Source organism: Syngnathus typhle, linkage group LG4 (genome assembly GCF_033458585.1).
Source record: "Syngnathus typhle isolate RoL2023-S1 ecotype Sweden linkage group LG4, RoL_Styp_1.0, whole genome shotgun sequence".
NCBI classification, from domain to species: Eukaryota; Metazoa; Chordata; class Actinopteri; order Syngnathiformes; family Syngnathidae; genus Syngnathus; species Syngnathus typhle.
The window spans coordinates 17,054,789-17,075,016 of NC_083741.1; the positions used below are offsets into that span (position 1 = coordinate 17,054,789).

General features: G+C 43.8%; 1 protein-coding gene and 1 long non-coding RNA gene across 5 annotated transcripts; one reads left to right on the plus strand and one right to left on the minus strand.

The window, feature by feature from the left end:
• The first annotated feature begins 405 nt into the window (after nt 1–405).
• Nucleotides 406–7,908, plus strand: LOC133152668 (uncharacterized). 4 transcript variants are annotated; one of them, XR_009714172.1, is made up of 7 exons: nt 406–675; nt 1,894–3,088; nt 3,990–4,185; nt 5,329–6,738; nt 6,928–7,374; nt 7,554–7,685; nt 7,772–7,908. It is a non-coding gene; the product is annotated as an uncharacterized LOC133152668 (long non-coding RNA). The 4 variants fall into 4 exon arrangements; XR_009714171.1 differs by having other exon boundaries at nt 6,928–7,685; XR_009714174.1 differs by having other exon boundaries at nt 3,990–4,179; nt 6,928–7,685.
• On the minus strand, nt 1,260–19,650 carry greb1 (growth regulating estrogen receptor binding 1). Its single transcript, XM_061276474.1, has 34 exons — nt 19,529–19,650; nt 13,094–13,254; nt 12,749–12,856; nt 12,501–12,677; nt 12,230–12,412; nt 11,478–11,591; nt 11,264–11,395; nt 10,469–10,618; nt 10,255–10,377; nt 9,891–10,076; nt 9,284–9,420; nt 8,848–9,118; nt 8,631–8,759; nt 8,296–8,466; nt 8,019–8,216; nt 7,757–7,940; nt 7,488–7,671; nt 7,271–7,407; nt 6,847–7,198; nt 6,664–6,779; nt 6,388–6,593; nt 5,708–6,320; nt 5,486–5,642; nt 5,303–5,405; nt 5,070–5,225; nt 4,817–4,953; nt 4,584–4,745; nt 4,301–4,505; nt 4,058–4,220; nt 2,926–3,044; nt 2,608–2,840; nt 2,334–2,534; nt 2,123–2,261; nt 1,260–2,036 (listed from the first exon to the last, which is right to left on the minus strand). Exons 2-34 carry the CDS (start codon nt 13,245–13,247, stop codon nt 1,873–1,875), a joined length of 5,964 nt encoding a protein of 1,987 aa, XP_061132458.1. The 5' UTR covers nt 13,248–13,254; nt 19,529–19,650; the 3' UTR covers nt 1,260–1,872.
• Nucleotides 19,651–20,228: the final 578 nt, after the last annotated feature.

Sequence of the window (20,228 nt, forward strand, 5' to 3'; positions counted from 1 at the left end):
AAAATACATCACATTTTCTGGATCCCTGCACACTCACTGCACACTTCATTTGATACACACAAATGAGGGCGAATGAAAGAGGTGTAGTAAAAATGTTCAATTCCAAAAATAATGACGCTCAGTACACACTGGAAGTTGGACATGTTTAGACACCTGAGAGGACGAGAGACGTTTGCTAAGACAAGAGTAGCTTGGTGGTGAATTTCTTTCAAGGTCAAGAATGTGTTCATTTAATCATGCCCGAGACGGGTGTTGCTCAAGGAGACTGGGGGCATTGGTGGGTCTCAGCCTATCAGGAGGCAGACTGAGCCACACACCACCCAAAAAAAACAACATTGGCCCTGCCCACGTTGTGATGTCCCACAAGTGGTGTCTTGTGATTAATTGTGCAAGTATGCAAAAGCTGTGCTACTGTATAGGCCCAGTCAGAGCCCAGACTGGACTCCGATTGAATATCTCAAGAAGCACTGGGCCTCTCCACCAGCCTGATGCATCTTGAGAGAAATGGGGAAAAGTGCTCAAAGACAGCTGAGCTAAGGTGCAGCCTATTCAAAAAGACATGAAGCTGTTATTGATGTCAAAGGTGATTCATAACACTTTTGAAAACTGGATTTAAAAAAAAGAAGTCTTCACACCCCAAACCAAGGATGAACTTTTTGGCCATGAATCTTAAAGGTATGTTTGACATGCACACAATTTCAGCATAAGAGGACCATACTAACAATAAAAAAGTAAATAGTTGAACATTGGGCCCCCGTGTGGTTGGCTACAGTGTAAAGGGAAGAAATGTTGAAGGAGTAGCCTGAGCCCCCAGAGGCTCAACATAGTGGTGCTGTTATGTAATGTCTTCTGTTCCCAAGTGTGGCCTGAAGTGTGACGAAAGTTCCCCACGTGGTTGAGATAACAACGGTGCACATTATGATGTAATTGTATTTGTAGCAAATGCAGCGTGCCGGGTTTTAAACTAAATTTACCCCCAACGCAATCTAGTAACGGACTAGTCGAAGGTAACTTGAGAAAGCTGGAGGGAGGACCATATGTAGAATTGTTGACGCCATCACGCCAGTTATACACAGCACAACAACTGCTCACACGAACATAAAGTGCACCCACAAAGTATCAGACATCTATTATTAAAGTGTAAAACTTGACACATAGCTCAGTGAGGGAGGAAGAAGTACAGATAAAAATAGCATGGAAGGCAAATAGTACCATTGAAGAAATTAATTTTTTTTTAAAAAAACACAAAGCAAGAGAAGTTACAAATACCTGTACATTTATACAAATGAATGCGTTCAAAGCTGTACATTGTGAAATGCAATTTACAGTATAAAAAAAATCAAATGGAAGCAATACAAAGTCTACATCCTGACAAAGAAACAACAGCCAGTCTTACACATGCAGTAAATAAGTACTCAAAATACTCTTAAAATAATTAACATGCAAATACATGGACATCTATTGGGGAAAAAAAAAAAACACTTGTTGCCAAAAATCGGCTACCCTCATACAATGAATGATTGTGTCGACCATTACAGGTCTGCAGAAAGTAAAGCTGCAGAATATTGCATCAAGACATTGCACACACTTGTACCTGCATCATTTTCTCACACACATTTAGTAGGAAAGTGCACAAAAAGAAGCACTAAGTTATCGTCATCATTACTTTGGAAAAACCTCCTTATTTTTTTGTCAGTGCCTCACTTTTGATACAAATCCCGCTAATTTATTGCCAAAAAGCAGGCTCCCTGCTCGTACGCTGAGAAATCCCCAAGTGGTGAGTTTCTTCAAGGGATTGTAAATGGCAGTTTTCAGTTCAAAGCACATATCATGCATGTAAACAATATTTTTTGTCCAAGTCTTCATTCCACGTCATATGTGTTTTCCCGTCAGGAAAAAGAGGGGTCGGTCCTCCTTGGCGTTTGCTGTCTGGAATTCGTCGCTGAGCCGGAACCTCCACTCCTCTTCCAGCTCTAGCCGGCCGACCGTTTGCCTCAAGGAGCTACGATCTGCACCGATCACACAAAGAGTCGCCCCTGCGGGGAGGCACGGACGGACGAGCCATGACTCCCAAGATGATTTCCTTTACTAGGTACATTTGATTGTCATCATGTTGGTGTACCTTTGAGGAAGGTGAACTTCTTGAGGAAGCTGGGGGTCACGAATGCGTCGGCGAAACAGAGGAGAAGGCCGCTGAACAGCAGGCCTGTGGTGCAGATGTTGACCGAGTGTGGTCTTGAACTTACGAAACACACCGTCACCTGTGGCAATGGATAGCAAAGTGAAACCCAGCGTGTACATTCCAACCAATTCCAACCTAAAAAGTGTCTTACCTCAGGGCCCAGGTTAATGTAATAGTCCACAGACAGGACCGGGTGTTCGTAGTTCTTGGTGCTGAGAGGAAAGAGCTTGTGGCTGGTGTGTTGGAGATATTTTTCCAGGAGGAGCTGAGCCGGGGTGGCCAGGAAAAGGTGCTTGCTGTCGGGGGCACAGACGTACTGAGAGGGCCCCACTGAAGTGGGAACGTCCATCATCTGGGCACATTTTCCCTCTCGTCAGTTACCCCGAAAAGATATTGAACGGTCGGACGTGGATGTGCGCCCTTACCTTCGTCTTGATGATGAAGGTCCTGTAACCTCCGATGGCGATCTGCTTTTTCATAACGCTGAAGTTGTTAAAGCGGCAGACGAGCAGTCCGGCGCTGTGCAGCCGCAGGGTGAAGTCGACGTCGTGACAAGTGAAACGATTCTGGTCGTATTGGACGTTCTGACTCCGGTCCACGTTGAGAAGGAGGAAGTCATGGAGGTGACCTCTGGAGAAAGGCTCTTTCTGATTGGGGCCTGGATACAAGAGAACACACTCGCCTTTTAGTCCCGGGAGACTATTTTGGCATTTCCAAAGAAGGAAAATAGGTTTTGAACCAACCGGCGAGTACACGACTGCTCCACTTTCTAATCCCGCACAGGCCGTAGTGGGCCAGGTCAGGACAACCTTCCATGTGCTGCAACACCTGCTTCAGTGACGCGGAATGTTCCACCGGACTACTGACGGCAGCAGCAGAGGGGGGGAAAAATTGTTAAGAATCCTGGTAAGCCAACATGATGCATATCTGCAGAACCAATTTTGAATTCTGCGGATATTATATTGCCTGTGAAAGCTGGCAACTTTCAGCATTTAACAGCTTCTCCTTTAGAGAAGCCAAAGATCATTATTAGTGTTCATAGAAAATAGTTCTTCAGAATGTTACTGGTGAACCTATCTGCAAATATTTGAGCACAACTCATGTTGTTAACTCTGTTCCTGTTTCCAAATGGTCGTTTGCTCCCTTAGCATTAGTGGAACGTGGGCTCCCTCTAGTGGTGTAAATCCAATTTCCTCACTTTTCATGAACAGTGCATTTGTTTTACTATTCAAGCACTGCGTTATATGTACAGTTTAGTTGTATTTATATTTTCCAATATGCACATTTAATCTTTGTTTAGAAAATAAGTATAATTAGTACTGAACTATATTTAATTTAACCTATTTTTATTTTGCTTGGTTTACAATGTTAAAACAGTGCATATTTTTATCATGGCGTAAAATATTACATAAATAATAATTTTAGGAGTAAGTCCACTTTCTCACCTTTAATGAAAATGCAGACCTACTGAATCTTGGGAAAAATATTAGGCGGTCTTGTTTTTTTCAATTTCTTAATCATTTGAATGTCTGATGCCACCAAATATGTATTGCGTGACCACAAAACAGCAGAAAAAACATGGAATCCATGTTTAGCAGCACAATGCCAAAGATATTTGAAGTGATTTTATCAGGAAAACCACTGAATTTGTCTGGATATCAGCCCTGTAATTAAACTCAGATGAGCTATTTTTGTTGCCATTATTACTTTTCTTCAAACAAATGCAGTTTTAGCTGTAGCATGCACTTAAAGTAAATAAGAAAATGAAGAAACAATAATGGTCTAATCCTTTCTGCATTTTTTTTAGGTGGTACTTGGGAGAAAAAGTTTGAGAAACACCATTGTAGGTCAAGTACAAAGTGTGTGAGCATGTACTTGCGTGCGTCGAAGTCGACCACATTCCACATTACGCACGAGTCGTCTGCCAGGATAATGAAGGGCCAGACGTCACTGATGGAGCCGCTGCCCTCCTGCCGACGACTGCGCTCCAGCTCCAGGTTGTGGTATGAAAGCTCTTTAATCAGGAAGTGAGCAGCTCCTGGAAGAAAATAATCCGGAGCACTTTTTAAAAAGATGCACTGTGAACAAATTTGCGGGTTGTGTAACGGTGACGGGTACCTATCCCAGCGCCATTGAAGACAGGAGGCAGCACCAGCAGGATGTGGTTGGGCCAGTACTTTTTGTAGACGGCCATTTCGTATTCTTTGACCACCAGGATGTGGAGATGTGAGGCTCCGTCCATGGCATGGTAAAGGTTGAAGAGACCGTGTTCATGGCGCCCAGTGGTCGGAGTGAAGATTGGACTCTTGATGCAGTCCGGGCTCTGACAAAAGAGCGCCATCATTGTATGAATGTTGAATCACAGCAGCACATTTTTCAAGGCCTGTTGCCACAGACTCACCCGATCAGCGGCGAGAGGGAGCCGCATCCCCTCCAGTTGGCCTCCCGGTTGGTTGAAACTAAAGTAGTGCTCTTTGGACTTGGGGATGATGAAGTAGAGCTGGATTTCTTCTCCAAGCAGCAAATGGGTGAACGTGAAGGCATGCAGCGTAGACTCATACATCTAGATTCAAGAAAATCAAAAGTCTTGGAAAAAAAAAATTGATGATAGTTGTACGCTTGGGTGATGCTGACCTGGTATCTGGGGTTGAAGCCCAAGTAGAGGTGACACTGTTCACAATGGTGATAAGTGTTAAAGGCCGCATACTTGGACAGTTTGATCCTGGTTGTGCGCCTCCGGAGGCACACTTCCTCTTGGTGTGCTGGGTTGGCTTGCAAAGGCAACAAAAAAACACAATACTTTAGTGACAACATCATGAAATGAAGTTGTTGAATATAAATATGCTCCCTTGTGGACCATTTTCGATATTTGTCGGACCGTGCCTACCATCAGAGGCTGGTCTATATCCAGGGCAGTACACTAAGCTGATGTCGTCATATTTGGGGTCGTGGACTATGTAGTCAAAGGGTAAAGTCTTCAAAACGTCTGGGTCCGGCCACAAGGCATTGGGCGGGCTGTATTGAACCCTGTCTAATTGGACATCTAAAATACACACACAAACAACACTTGAACACAACTGTGTAAATGATTTCTTTATCATCATCTGGACATGTACTCACTTAAATTGATTTCCTCTTCATTGTAGATATCCACCTCCATCAGCCTGATCAGCATCCGAGACAAAATACCCAGGAAGTGCAGGTACGCGCCGGTCTTACCCACCTGTCCAATGACATCATGCCAAAAGATTGTCAATACGGAGCATGAATTTTGACATTGAGTAAGAAAAGGATTGGAAGTACCTGCGGGGGTCCGCTGAGAAGTAGCCTGCGAGGGTGAAAGTTGTCGCTGCGTCCTTCGGTGCGATTGCTGCTGTCCATGTGGTAAGGGCGGGGGATCGTCCACTGGCGGTAGTAAAGCGACTGTTCTGTGCACGTCATCATCTTACTCAGCAAAGGTCTGCACACAAAAGCATTTGTGAGTGTGGAAGAAAAGGAAGGTGTTGTTGTTGTTGGGAGTCTCACCTGAAGCTGCTAGCCCACGCTACCGACATATGCGGCAGGAAGGAGGTGCATCGCGGGAGCCCGCTGCCATCGTTGGCCGTGATGATGTCGTAAAGCGAGCGGGGGAGGAGCACGGAGGGCGGCCGACTTACTCCCCGTGCCCAGGAGCAGCTCAGATGAGGCGAAGAGGCTTGGGGCGACGAAGAGCTAGAAGAAGTGGATTTGGAAGGGTGACGACGAGGCCGGGCAGGGGCCAGCTGTTGGGGCGGTGCGTGGGGGATTTGGTGCTGCGGGAGCGTTTGGAAGTAAAGTTGGGGGTTCGCTGAAGCTAGTAACTGGCTCTGCCTCAGAATCTGCGGCTGGAAAATGGGTTGGGCCAGGGAATAGGTTTGGGCCATCAACTGACTTGGGTGAAGAATTGAAGGTTGATGGAATACAAATGGCTGAGAAGACGACTGGGGAGGAAGTTGAGTGTGAGCTGGCGAGGGAGACGGCGTGGTTTCCACTGTGCTCTTTGGAGCTTTCGGGGACGTTGATGTGCTGCTCTGGGTTGGAGACGGGTCTGCTGCTGCTGCTCCTGCTGCAATATCCGGGCTGGACTGGAGCGGCTGGTTGGAGGACACAGGAGAGCTTTCTAGAAAGAAAGCAAAGAGGAACACATGAATGCAAATGAAGTCATTGAATAAATCATCACTGACTACCATTTTCCTGGCCCTCCTCTTCCTCATTGTCGGTGCTACTGAGTTTTTCCGCATCGCTCTCCAGCAGGTCACTTCCCGGCCCCGGGTTATGCGGGGATCGGGACTCCGCCTTCAGCAGGTATGCCGCAAGTCCCAACTCTTGCTCCAGTGTGGTACGTTGAAGATAGGAGCAGCTTATCACTCGAAGGTCACAGTACTTTAGTGACCTGAGGGACGAGGATGAAATCAATATTAAAATTGCTAAATGCTAAACTGCTTTGGTCTTAGCGTGCCAACCTGGGAAGTGATTCTCCTTGAGGTTCAGCTCCCGTCAGGATCAGAATGCAAGGAAGCGCTTCAAGCTCCAAGTAGGTACGAGGCACCCAATCAGCTTCTTGGATTTTTAGCCATAGCTACATAAGGCATAAAAGTCAAGTCATATTTCTTGACTTGAACTATTTACTCACTACTTTTGCATACCTTAATTTGATCAATAAAGCTGTGTCCAACATTCAGCGGCTGGCTCGGATTCCCTAGTATGATCTCAAATCTCTCTTCAAGACCCAGCTGTCTCCTCACCCGGGATAGCCGCCGATGCGCCCACGCCGCCAGAGCCAGCGAGGGGATGCGCAGCAGGATCATGTGACCATGGTGGGCGGGGCATTGCTGGGCGGCACTGAGCAGCGCCTGCACGATGCCCAGGGTCTCCACAGACGTGTGCTTGTGGAGATTGTGTGAGCCGCCGATTCTTCCAGAAACGGCCATCAGCGCCGTGCAGTAGTGGTGGATCAGAACTGTCGTACGGATCACGGCGCTGTGCAGCTTTGGAAACCTAAATGAAACGTTTTTTTACATATTAAGCAGTTTTACCTATAGCTTTTTTTTTTTTGCTGACAGCGTGTACCTTTCCTCCAGGGCAGATGCCATGCTCTCAAAAGAAGAATCGCATCGCATCAGCGGCAGGCTGCTTCCCGAGCGTGTCGACTCTAAAAGCTCTGACACACCAAAGTAGCGAGTTCTCTCGTGATACAAATCCACATCCTACATATGCACAACAAATGGTTACAATGTGCTTCTGTTGTACGGATGCTTTTATTAGCACTTGTAGAATGAAACCTCACATTACTGAATGAAGGCGGCCAGTGGATCTCATTATAGGGGCTGATGCGTGTGAATTGTGTCTGCAGAGCAAACGGGAAGGAAGTAACGTGGAGAATCAGAATGTTTGGAGCATCTCTGACCCGTCTGGAATTCAGGAGTTGGTCCACCAGACCCAAACCCGAGTCCGCGCTACAGTAAGAAGCACTGCGAAACAATAGGTACAGGAAACAAATGTCAAAAAGTAAAAACTCTTGTTGAATTTAACTCTGCTTGTCTGCTTGTCTTTGACCTGCTGACGTCCCAGTGGGCGTGGTCATGGACCAGGATGTAAAGTGTGTAGGAGTTGCTGTGTGCTTCCTGTATCAGGCCGTCAACTCGCACTTGAGCGCTTTGATCCATTTTCACCACATAGCGCTCAGCCTCCCGCTGAGACACACAATCTTGCTCCAGACTTCCGAGTTCTTGGAGAACACCTGAAATCCGAGGTTCAAGTCAACGTGGACAGGGAAAGTAGTCGAAGAAATGGAAATGTGTGGAGACATGTGACTCACCAGAGCTCCACAGGTGGAGCACAGTCTGTTGAAAGGTGACCTCGGAGGGCGGGACCAGGATGAGGAAGTTGACTCTGTCGAAGGACACGAGGTCCAAGTTCTGTGTGCTGGAGTCTGCTATGGCGCAAACGTGAGACAGCAGCTTTCTGGCTACTGCCAACTGGATGGGTCGGATGTCCCGCCACTCCACTGAGAACTCTACATGCGAGCACACACAAGTTCATGGAATAAAAAAATTGCAAAAAGAAAATACTAGTATTTGTGTCATCTGTTTTACCTGAACAAGTTTCCTTAGAAGGCAGAATTTTATCTTTAGGGCTGTTTGAGTCTTTTGGACTGTGTGTGTTTTTCACGCTTTTTTCCTCCGATGATTCCTGACCGCTGGATAAGGGAGAAGGCTCGTTGCTGTCCAAGGTTGCGCTGTCCAGGAGGAAATCCATATCACCGTCTGCACCGAAACAGGAAGTTAGATACTGGGTATGCCTCATCTAATCACGTCAACGTGCCCGTAGACGAGACGTCATATCATCATACAAATTGTAACAGGACAGAACATGCACAAAGGAAACACAATAGAGACTCGTGCGTTCCAAGGGCGATAATCAAGCACACCTTGTCCGAGGGAACTGCAGAACTGGATTAGCTCCTGGGCTTCACCGGAAGAAAGCTGCTGGTTGATTTCTCTTAAACCCTCATTGGGAGAAAACATATTTTCGGCCAAAGCCCGACACTGGTGTTTACCTATACCGAAAGCACACAAATGCATAATGTCTTTTCAAATGAAAAAAAAAAAACATTTATTTTTATTTTGAAAGATTCAAATTCCCACCTGTGACAACCACACAGGACTGCGTTTCATGTCCAGAAGCGGTCACAATGACGACGATGTAATTTGTGTTTTCAAAGCGTCCCTCCATTAACTTGCTAAACATCTGCTGAAGGCCCTGAGCCAAAGATCCAACTTGTTCCCCCAACACCACCACCCCTTCTCCGCAGGACGACGCGGCCAACTGAGCGAGCCAAGGAAGCTGGCTGGGCGTCAGAGGCTGGTGTGGTGCTAAGCCAAGATGCTGAGGGAGCCCTGGAAGGGCAGGAGGGGCCTGAAGGGCCAAGGAAAGAAAACTAATGTTACTGCCACGCACCTTAAATCGTACAAAAGCATTTTTATAACATAATTTACTGTGAAGAACAGAAACAGTAATAGCATCTTGGATGGCACAGGTTATAATACATACATCACTGTTCCTACTAAATATATACGGAACCTCAATTCCATAGTGCCGCCCTTGGGTGGCTGGTGTCTGAGGTTGTTGATTATGTCTGATTTCACTGAGGTGGGATTCCCTCCATGATCTCATGAATATCTGCTCCAAGTCCTCAATCAGGGGCACTTGCTCGGGGCCTTGCAAATGTTGGGGGTAGAAGACAGAAATCATAAGCATGGAGGAAACAAGTCAAATCAAACAATTAAAAGAATTCTCTGGAAAACTGTGTTTTAAAAACACAACAAGCTTGCAGGATGAAAAATATTGAAGAAGTTTCTAAATTTGTAATTTTAGATTCATATACCGTAATTTTCGGACTATAAGTCGCACCGGAGTATAAGTCGCACCAGCCATAAAACGTCCCAAATAGTGAAAAAAAAACATATATATGTATATAAGTCGCTCCTGAGTATAAGTCGCCCCCCCACCCAAACTATGAAAAAGAACGCGACTTATAGTCCGAAAATTACGGTAAACACAAATGTATGCCAATCGGCCGTCTAATGGCCATTGAGTGTAATAACAACAATAAACTGGGGGAGAAAACAAATCACGTTTCAGCTGGATGCTGCTGTGCTTTCAGGTGTTAACAGCGTGAGACACTGACCGAGCTGAACAAGGTAGTAGACAGTGAGGAGGATCTGCATCTCAGTAGACAGTGGCTGAATGGGCGAGGGTCCGTAGTGCTGATATACTCTAGGGAGGGTCTGAGAGCTCAAGTAGCAACTCTGCAGAAGAGAGCTGACGAGTACTTCACTAAAATTGCCAGTCAGCTGTGGAAGAGGGCCATGACCTGTATCCAGGAGAGGTATGCAGATAAAACATTTTACAAGATTAATTGAAGTATCATTGCACTAATGATGAAAATCTAAACTGACAAATAACTCTCTGGGGTTGATGCCTGCAAAGAGCCAAAATGTTCTGCTTTGAATCCATCTGGCAGTGAATTAGGTCATATGAATGTGTCTGACCTTTAAAGATGACAGGTTGTAATCCGCAAGTGTGCAACAGCTGATCAGGCACAGCTACAGACAGGCCAGAGGGAGAAAGCGTGCTTAAGGACCTCTGTGAGGAGCTCAGCGTGGCAGAGGCATCTAAATGTGTAAGAAAACACAACTAAAGAAATTAGACCTCATATGAAATTAAATGAGCATTTTTTTTCTTTATGATTTTTCTTTTTTTTACCTAATCTGGCTCCATTTGCAGTTACTGTTGATGATGTCAAAAGTGAAGAAGATGTTGGCGTCTTGCCTGCGTTTTCTAGCAAAGCACTTGAAGTTTCAGGAGACCAACCCTTATGCCTCTTTTTGGGGGGTCCGGCATTTGTCTGCAACCCTGGAGCAAGAAACAATGGATAATGGTTTATTTAACAGAAACGTTACTGAGCATCTTTCTGACTGCTCTCAAATGTTTCAGTTTTCTTCAATACAATTTATATTGTTTTTCAATGAGCCTATTTGGATGCAGTTGAATTTTATGTTTGTACTAAACCCCCTGTTGAAATGCAGCGATGGAGACTGGAGTCGCACTTGTTAGAGAAGTCATGAAAAAAACACAACACTGACAGGAAGGAAGCTTTTTTTTATTCAGCGAGAAAATAGCAAGGAAAAGAAGAGAGTATTTTACAACCCCGGTTTATAGAGGCCACCGAGCGAGGGAGAGAGAAGAAAGTGAGGGGGGGAATTTTAGTGCCTCAAGTGTTGGCAAATGAAATCAGGCAGACAAAAGACAATCCTCAAAACAATGCAGCTGACAGCCTCCCTACAGCGCTGGCGTTATAATACAGGGGGCTGCGCTCCTTTTCAGAGGTGTGAACAAACCCAGGGGGTTAATGATAGCAGACACAATGGCTGCCATAACGTGAATTTAATATTATTAGTTTGACCACAAATATGGATTGAGGCATGGGACAAAAAGCCAACGTTACGTCAACATCTTCAATTGTAATTTTTGACATTTCTTACTGTGCATTTACGTTACCTGTAGCTGATGGTCTCCCTGGTCCCGAATGATTTATCACCGTCTGAGCGCTTGAAGAAGCGGCGTTGGTGCCATTTGTCAGCGGCTGCGGGGTATCGGAAGTTTGAGCGACGCCGTTTGCGTGAGATGCAGCTGCATATGGACAGGAAGATGACTGAGTAACTTCTTATTGTCACTTCATCTGGAAGTGCAAGTGCCTATTTTGTTGTTATACCTGCATAGCTGCCAGGTGCGTGTGAGGAATGCAACAACGGCGCACTCGATGACTGCTCATCTGACGCCGCATGAGTCTCAGAGAGACTCGAGCTCATCTGTCTTATCCGCCCACCTGAAACGCAGCAGAGAATATTTACTGACATCACATTTCTTTTAGTAGGGGGACTCACTTCATTGTGGTGCCTGACAATATTCAATAATTAAGTATCTTCTTCATCTTCAAAAATGATTTTATAGTTGCTGGAGGTGCGGAGTGCTGATTTGGGTAGTGTCCTTTTCACGAGTGTGATGACATCACAGGCTATAATTTCCGTCTGACCTGTTCTTACCCTTTTACTGCTAGTCCACCTGGACCAGCGTAAATGTTATTGCAGTGTGTACACGAATTGGTAAAATGAACCTTTGGATAAAACGACCACCAGGCAGTCTAAAAGTTTGGTCACAATTGCTCTGCTTTTAAAAAAGAATCTGAGGAGCCACTACTGTTGAAAAAAAAAAAAAAAGAATACTCGATTAAAAAAATAAAAAAAATAAAACAATTAAAAAACGAACAAACAATAAAATAAAAATAAATGAATAAATACAGCTAATGCAAAATCTACTACACACTAGTAAAATAAATCCAAATTAAAACCAACAAACATGCTATAGAAAAACACTAACACCAACTGAATAGAAAAAAAAAAGTAAAATACTAATTCTAATGAAACCCCCCCAAAGTATTATAAAGTTGATACGAACCAATCTTACCGTGTCCCTTCCAGCAAATGGGTGATCCTTTAACCAGCACACCTTGGTTGTCACGGTACAGATGGAACTTTAAGTGCTTCTGTTTCTTAGGCTGGGTGCTGAGTTTCAGGTTGATGTGGTTGGCAAAGTCTGTGAAATAGCGAAAGCCCTTTTCTCCACATCCCATGCAATACCCCGAAAAGCCTGCGAGCAAATACGTGGGCGTGATGAGAATCGATAGCTTCCCAGCTGCATTTAATAGAGAGCGCTCAAGATTTTCCTTCTGTCTTACCCAGCAGAGCGTTGTGACCCCGTTCATCTGGCAGGAAACGATGGTCCACGGCACCCACCAGCAGGTTCTCGGGAAGGGAGGGGGACTTCAGCCCGATCAGCATGAATCCCGGCAACAAATCCAAGGAGTCTGACGCCAGTGATGAAAGACGCAGATCCCTGCCTGCCTGACAGAAGCCTACAGGAAGGGAGACTTGCTATTTTTTACCAAGAACTGGCTCGTAAAGAGTAAACCTGTCTTGCACAAACCATCTGTGGTGCAGCATCCATCAGGAGGGGGCTTCATCTGATAGGGTATTGGAGGACTGTTGGATTCAGAGCCGTCTTCTTCGTCCTCCTCGTCGTTCTCCGTGCGACCTGCGGATAGACATGGAAGACAGCTAATGTCAAAGCGGCACCTCTGAGGTCACGCTCTTGCTCTCAAATGTGCGAGCACACACATACACACAATTCGGGTCATTTGCAAGTACTAAGCTTTGATACAAAAAAGGCTTATGGCCCTCATGCTATTTCCTTTTTTCAGCCTTTTGGCATTTTCCGGGGCAGCATTCACACAATTTATGGGAGATTGTGAAAGTGGCACGTGGGTGTCACCATTGTGTGTCGACGGCTGCTCCGCCTCCAGGTAGAGTTGGGAGAAAACTGGCCGCGGCACGACGATGTTGGACCTGAGTGATGCTTCGATGGAGTTGTGAAGGACCTCCTCAAAGCGCGTGGTCCGCAGCTGGCCCGCATAGGAGTTCCCCATTGGTGATCTGAGAAAACAGGTTAGAATCCCTCTAATTTGATTCATTGCTTTACTTCCATCTGAAGGGAAGGTCAATGATCAACCAGTACAGGCCTTAAGCACACTTTCCCAAACGTTATTAGTCGAGAAAACGGCTGGGTTGCGGCAAGAAGAGCATACGAGTGAGTCACTCTGGTTCGCGTTAGTCTATAAATGTGGGTATAATAATTCATTTGTGGGATGAAAGTATACAAAGACTTCTGAACATCATTATTTAAATGGATTCTAAATTGTATTTGTCAATAAAGCTTGCAACCACAATGACATCTTAACACTTGGTATGCAGTTGAATATACACCCCTTTGGCCACTGGATGTGGAAATAATACAAAACAGTCAATAGATCCAACAGATATAATCATAACAAATATCGATCAAAATAACTTTTGCCAAGAAATACACGTGGTCCCCCTTCATGACAAAACATTCAAACAGACTAAGGAGCAGAAATAAAAAATAACTGCAGCAATTATTTGATCTCATAATTAAGTGTTGCAGCAAGATCACCCCCTCCTCATAATTAATGTAATTTAATCTGAACAATAATGGAGAAGATAATCTTTAAAAAAATCAAATAAAGTCAGAGTTGCAAAGGCAAAGAACAGGCGGAAACTTCCAGAGGCACATCACCGCATACACATTACCAGCACTTACTAATGGAGGCATGTGTCCAGACGGCATGCCATAAAATCAGCTGCACTGACAGAGTAAGGACACCCTGACCTAGACGCTACTCCCTTTTTGTTTTTCTCCGCTCTCTCTCTCTCGCTCTCTCTCTCCCCGCAGCTCTCTCTGGTTCACCGCAGCCTCAATGAAGAAAACACTCAGTCAAAATGTGATCTGTTCAACTGACACTTCAACTCAACAACATGTAGACTGTAAATAACTGAATTCATTTCAATGTCACGGTTTAATACTTTAGTCTTACACACTAAATCCCAACAACAAAAATTGTTGCTTTGTTTCCCCTCTCGTACTCATTGTGCAACTCTGTTATAATGTGGCAGGTCAACCAGATCTATCGGTAACCAAAGTGGGTCAACCTGGAGGCAATTAACACGGGCGGATGCTAATGCCAACCTAATCCCCCTTCTGCTCATATGTTGGCGGCCCCCATTTCACATACCAAGCCAAGCGAGCACAACCACGCACGCGTGCGTACATGTGCACAAACACACTAACAAAGACAAACATGACTATCTGACCTAAGCAACCTGTAGGTCAGCTACAAAAATAAACAAAGCACATATGGGCTTTTTGTGATGTAGCGCTTACGAGATGGATGGCAGGACCGCAGCTTCCCGAAAAGCTTGATGATTCTGAGAACCTTTTCAGTTGAAGCTATTTAAGATGGAAAGAACAAAACTTAGTAACAAGAAAAAAACAGTCCGTCTCCACAGTGACGAACATTTCTGCGTTGTTTCACAGGAGGAACAAAACATTCACTCAGTGAACACACTATCAGGAACAACGGCAACATCTAATCAGATCCAAGCGCCGTACAAAACGTCTCCATTAGGGACCATCGTGTCGCAGATGAACATTCCACATCTGTCACAAAAGTGTAAAGAAGTCTGGCAATTACGTCGAGTTTGATAAGATGATAGCATGTCGGGTGTCATCGTTGGTAAATTCTATCGATGTATATAATTCCAATTACGATAAAAGTTAACTGGATGTGGTTCATAGGTTGCTGTGCAAACGGATGTAAAAACTTGATATTCTGGCCTTAGCATTTATTTGGGGGACGTACCCATTTCAGCTCAGTGACCTAGTGGTAGAGTGTCCGCCCTGAGACTGGAAGGTTGTGGGTTCAAACCCCGGCCGGGTCATACCAAAGACTCTAAAAATGGGACCCATTGCCTCCCTGCTTGGCACTCAGCATTAAGGGTTGGAATTGGGGGGTTAGATCACCAAATGATTTCCGAGCGCGGCACCGCTGCTGCTCACTGCTCCCCTCTTCCCCAGGGGATGGATTAAAATCACATGGGGATGGGTTAAATGCAGAGGACAAATTTCACCACACCCAGATGTGGGTGTGACAATCATTGGGACTTTAATCTTTAATTTCGACAACAACCTTCTGCTTCCACACTTTCATGATGTAAAGAAACAATGCGAACCGCCATTGCCTCGCACTGCTTTGTAGAGAGACGAGGGGAGGAAGGCCGGTCATAACATGGAAGGAGAGGAAGCAGAGGAAGTAATCACACCTTCTGGCAAACAGCAGACTGACGTTTACAACCACGGGGAGACACAGGATGAAAGCAGGGAAGCGTCCTCCCGACCAAAAACCGGGACCAACAGTCAATCAACATAACAATCCAAATGACAAAGTGTCACTTTGCATTAGTACCCCACTAAAATATTAGAGGAAAGCATTTAAATATCACAGGGTGTCCAGAAAGTTGCTTTTTAAAAATGTAGAAAGGGTTGGTCTATTAGCATAATGGACTAAGTCATTTTTGAACAATTTTGGAAAACAAGGAAGCAGAAATTCAACAAACAAGAGTCCAGTTGCATGGATTCATCAATGTCCTGAATGATTGATGATTTATATAGATTTTTTTTTTAAACATATTTGTATTTTTTTATTATTTAGACTGAATTCAAAATGACCACAGTGATCATGCTATTAAGCAAATAATACGTCAATCAGATTTGTTCCATCTGCTCAGAGGTTAGGAACGCTTTTAATCATGTTGCCTTTTTGTGGATTGCTGATTTCCGCAACTTTTCACTTATAAGATGTCTATCAAAGGTTTGTGCTAAAAAAAGGCATATACTAGTTGTGGTTAAATCTTTCACATAACCTTTGTTGATCTTTCCTCTTTGCATCCCCCCTCCTTCCCGTCTCCCTGACGTGGAAGTGGGAGATCCTTTCATCCCTAAATCCCCTCCCGCCCCCCGCCTCCCTATCTCTTCTTCTCTTTCTGTCTCTCTTTCACCCTGGGGAGAGACACACTATTGTAGTGTTTTATGACCCCTTGGTCCCTGCCTTCCCATCACCACACTCAGGCACCCAAATACAAAACCTGTAGTTAGGACCCCCTTTAAACTCGGGAGCCCCCTTTCTTTCAGGATGTCACTGACACGGGCTGCTTAGCATTTCAACACTTGGTAGCTCTTTTTTAAAGTAACAATTTACCGGCATTCATTCCTCAATCAATATTGACACCATGCACGGTACACAACTGACACACACAAATATTCCAATCAACATATCCGAATGTTTATAGAGGGAACTTTAGAGAAAATAAAAGCTTCACTGAGGTCTCATCACATCTGAGGTCAGTGGAGATAACAATGTTTAGGCAAGACTTTGATGCAACGCACGCACACACAGACGCTCTCTCGAAGGTTCGAGCTTGGTGGACACAAAGGGCTTGTCTTGGATAGAGGTGAAAGGTCAACACAGGAGAGGTCAGATAAGAACCCCAGGCTCTTTTACTATTAGCCCGGGCTGCATACCAGCCACACACACACACACCATCCCTGCTATTCTTTCCCTCTTTTCAGTCTGACAAGCTGGATTGCAGCGTCCATCCTCCACCCCTTGGAGAGCAGATCATGTTACACACACAAATCCAGAGACACACACACACACACATACACAGTTGTGTATGCATTAAAAACACTGTGTGTGTGTGTGTGTGCGTGCGTGTGTGTGGCTTTGTGCGCGAGTGTGTGCGCTACAGTATGTACAGAGGGTGTCATCTAGTGAGTGTTGCAAGAAGAGCGGCAGGCACTTTGCACTCAGATCCACAGCCCAAACACATGCAAAGCGATGTCACAAATTGCCCCAACAATATATGCCTGGTGCTGACCTATGACCCCGACGAAATGCTCTCATTCACAGTTTGCTCAACCGACGTCGGATCGATGGCAGAGGACGGCCAACCGCCTCACTGTCGGGTCAACACCCCTCCACCAAACACATACACAGCAGGGCGCATAATTATACATTCACGCGTAAACGCATTATGACATCATCAGTAATGAGATGAATTGATGCTATTGAACAATGCTCAGCAAAATTGGCACTTGCTTCTTCCTCCTTGCAAATAACTTCTTAAATGTTGGACCTGCAATTTCATTTGTCACACTTTAAACTGCACGTCTGTGTCGCGCTATTGTGATAAAATCGAGTCAGTAAATTAATCGATGGATTCATTGATATTTCTCAGCACAGAACAGGAGACCTCTAATTTTGACATACAGACATATTTTAACAAACTGGCATAGAAATACTGTAAAGATAGCTCTAAGATAGAAATCATAACCACGCTCAAGAAAATTCAGCATTCCTTAGTTTTATGCTTTGTATTTCACTCGTGCTTTTTTGTATTTGAGGATAGACTTGTGGCAATGCTGCCAATTTCATTTTTGGTAAAAACTCTGGTTGGTGCTGACTGAAAGACGAGATGCCCAAATCGCGTTGTTAATTTGGATCTGGAAAGTTGACTTGATTGAACGCCTACAACAAAGCATCTTTTTTTAAATCCCGGATTGGGATTGGGTATTGGGGCACTGGCCAAGAATCAAACATGCAATCTGCATGAAATTCAATTCAACAATCATGTACCACAACGCTATTACATTTGGGAATACGTCCCATGTATATTTTGCTATAGTGCCTTACCAAAAGTACTAGAGTGATTCCAACTGGCGGAGACAAATTTCTTGCATTTTTTCACATTTTCGGCCATTAAAAATGATTCTGGTTGTGGTCGGCCTGCAGCTTTTGCTATCATACTGCACACGTCCTTGAGATGATTATTCTTTGCTTTCTTCCTGCAGTAACTCTCAGCGAGCGTGTGTTGTCTAGCGTCAAGACAATCTGGATTTTGAGCATGCACGACACGCAGTACCTTCTCTGTCATCATGACTCACAACAAGCACTGTTTATTTACGAGTCAGCACATGAATTGAAAAACACTTCAAAATGCTGTACGTGCGTGTACGTGCCTGCGCTCGTGCGTCGTTTTGAAGTGTTTTTCAAACAAAATCCTGCTGGTTTCATAGCTAGCACAAACATAACACGTTCATTAAACAAGAAATGCTTGTTGGAGGATTATATGAACATGCTACAACACAAGTGGGCAAATGTTTGACATCCTCTTTGTTTTTGGAAAAAAAAAAACCTGACAGATGGGTCTGACAATTTGAAGAGGAGGTTCAAAAAATAGAAGGCTAAATGTATGAAACAACAAAATATTTATTGGACAATAATATATATACGTATATATATTTTTTTAATTACATCATGACCTTAACCCTCTTTTTAATTTATTTCTTTGGTACACTTGTCAGTGTGACCTATTAGATGTTTAATGTTAAAAAAGGACAAATAGTTGCAAATAATTAAATCATTAAATAATTTAAAAGAAAGCCTTTGCATTTGACAAGACTGACTCCCTTTTAGTCCTTTGTGTCACTGCAGGGTTAACTAGAAGGGATTACAAAATAACGCAATATAATGTAATAATAATAATAAAAAGTTGGCTTAAGAGAAGAGGCCATCATATTCCTCCAGTCCATTAAGAAAAACCTCTACCTGCACCCCCCCCCCCCCACCTCCTCTAGAAAATAAAATAAATAAATCCAAACTTTGCTATGGGTCAATTTGACCCACAGAATAACCCCTTATTGTTGACCAATTAAAAACATTTCGGTAAAAAAGCTAAAAATAATTCAACAAATGTGGATGATTAAAATACTCTTCATAAAAAAGATGTGGAAAAATTCGATTAAAAAAAGTTAAATTCCATATTATTGAGCAGTGTCCAATGGGACGTGCGTTGCCCAGGCCAGTGCTACACTGATGTTATAAGAATATCTTTCCAAAGGATTTGTGCTCCAATAATTAAAACTGATTTCAACGAACAGACAATCATTGGTTGTGGGATGCATTCTCTGAGTTGGCATCACATCAAATATAATCGAAAAAAAGTTATTAGAACCTGTTGATTTTGCAAAAAAGGACAAACCTATATGCATATGTATAAAGACTTGCCAAAACAATCATTCTATGTGACCCTATAACGTGTAAAATACACGCAAAATCACTATTATATGCGATATTATTGTTAAAGTTAAAATGTTATGCTCTTAAAGAAATACAAATTATTGATAGTTTTCTGCATGAGCGACACGCAGCATCATCCTCCGCTGAGTGAAGTAGTTGGCCAAATGTATGCTATGTGAACCACACCCGAAAATGGCAATTAAAAAAATACTCACCTATCCTACCAGGCGGGACAAAAGTCGGAGTAATTCGTGCGTAAAGGTCGATAAATTCACCCAGCTGTCTCCATCTGACCGGCTCGAGACAAACTGAGGGTCGTGCATGTCATCACTTTTGGTTTGATCCCTGGTCGAAGACAGGACCTCCCCCTCGTTTGCTGGCCATATTGGTACGGTCTAACAACACCCGACATGTCAAATAGCATCATTCTTTCTCTTGGTCTTCTCTGTTAAAGAAATAATCGAATAAAAAAATGCTCTGATTAATATTCTTCTTACAGGATGGTTGATTCAGAAATAGTCTGACTGTGAAAAAAATATAAAGTCGTCTTCATAAGATTGTTCAAGACAAAATGTTCACACTGACTTAAATTATGTTTCAATTTCTGAGATTTGCATGCACTCAAAGATTTACATTCAATTTAATTTATAAAATGATCTTATCCCAAACACCAGGTTTCCAATTGCTAGTTGAAAACTTTACCCAATTCCAAATTTATGGCTTTATCTTGCCCTCTACTGGACAAATTGGAGAGTGCATTTTAATTTCCTCGGGGCAGAGAAGTACGTGCATCCACGTTAGTATTGTACGTGCAGTTGCAACAAAATGTACTGTAAGCCCTCTGTGAACTGACTGGATTTGTGCATAAAATTTTCCCAATATGTAATCTATGATTTGAAGTCTCGACAATAGACA

Coding starts and splice junctions, on each gene's coding strand:
- greb1 (XM_061276474.1), bottom strand. CDS start 13,247: ATGGGGAACTCCTATGCGGGCCAGCTGCGGACCACGCGCTTTGAGGAG. Junction 3,045..4,057: donor GTCGACTTCGACGCACGCAA/GTACATGCTCAC, acceptor TGCTGCCGTCAG/TAGTCCGGTGGAACATTCCG. Junction 2,262..2,333: donor ACATTAACCTGGGCCCTGAG/GTAAGACACTTT, acceptor CCATTGCCACAG/GTGACGGTGTGTTTCGTAAG.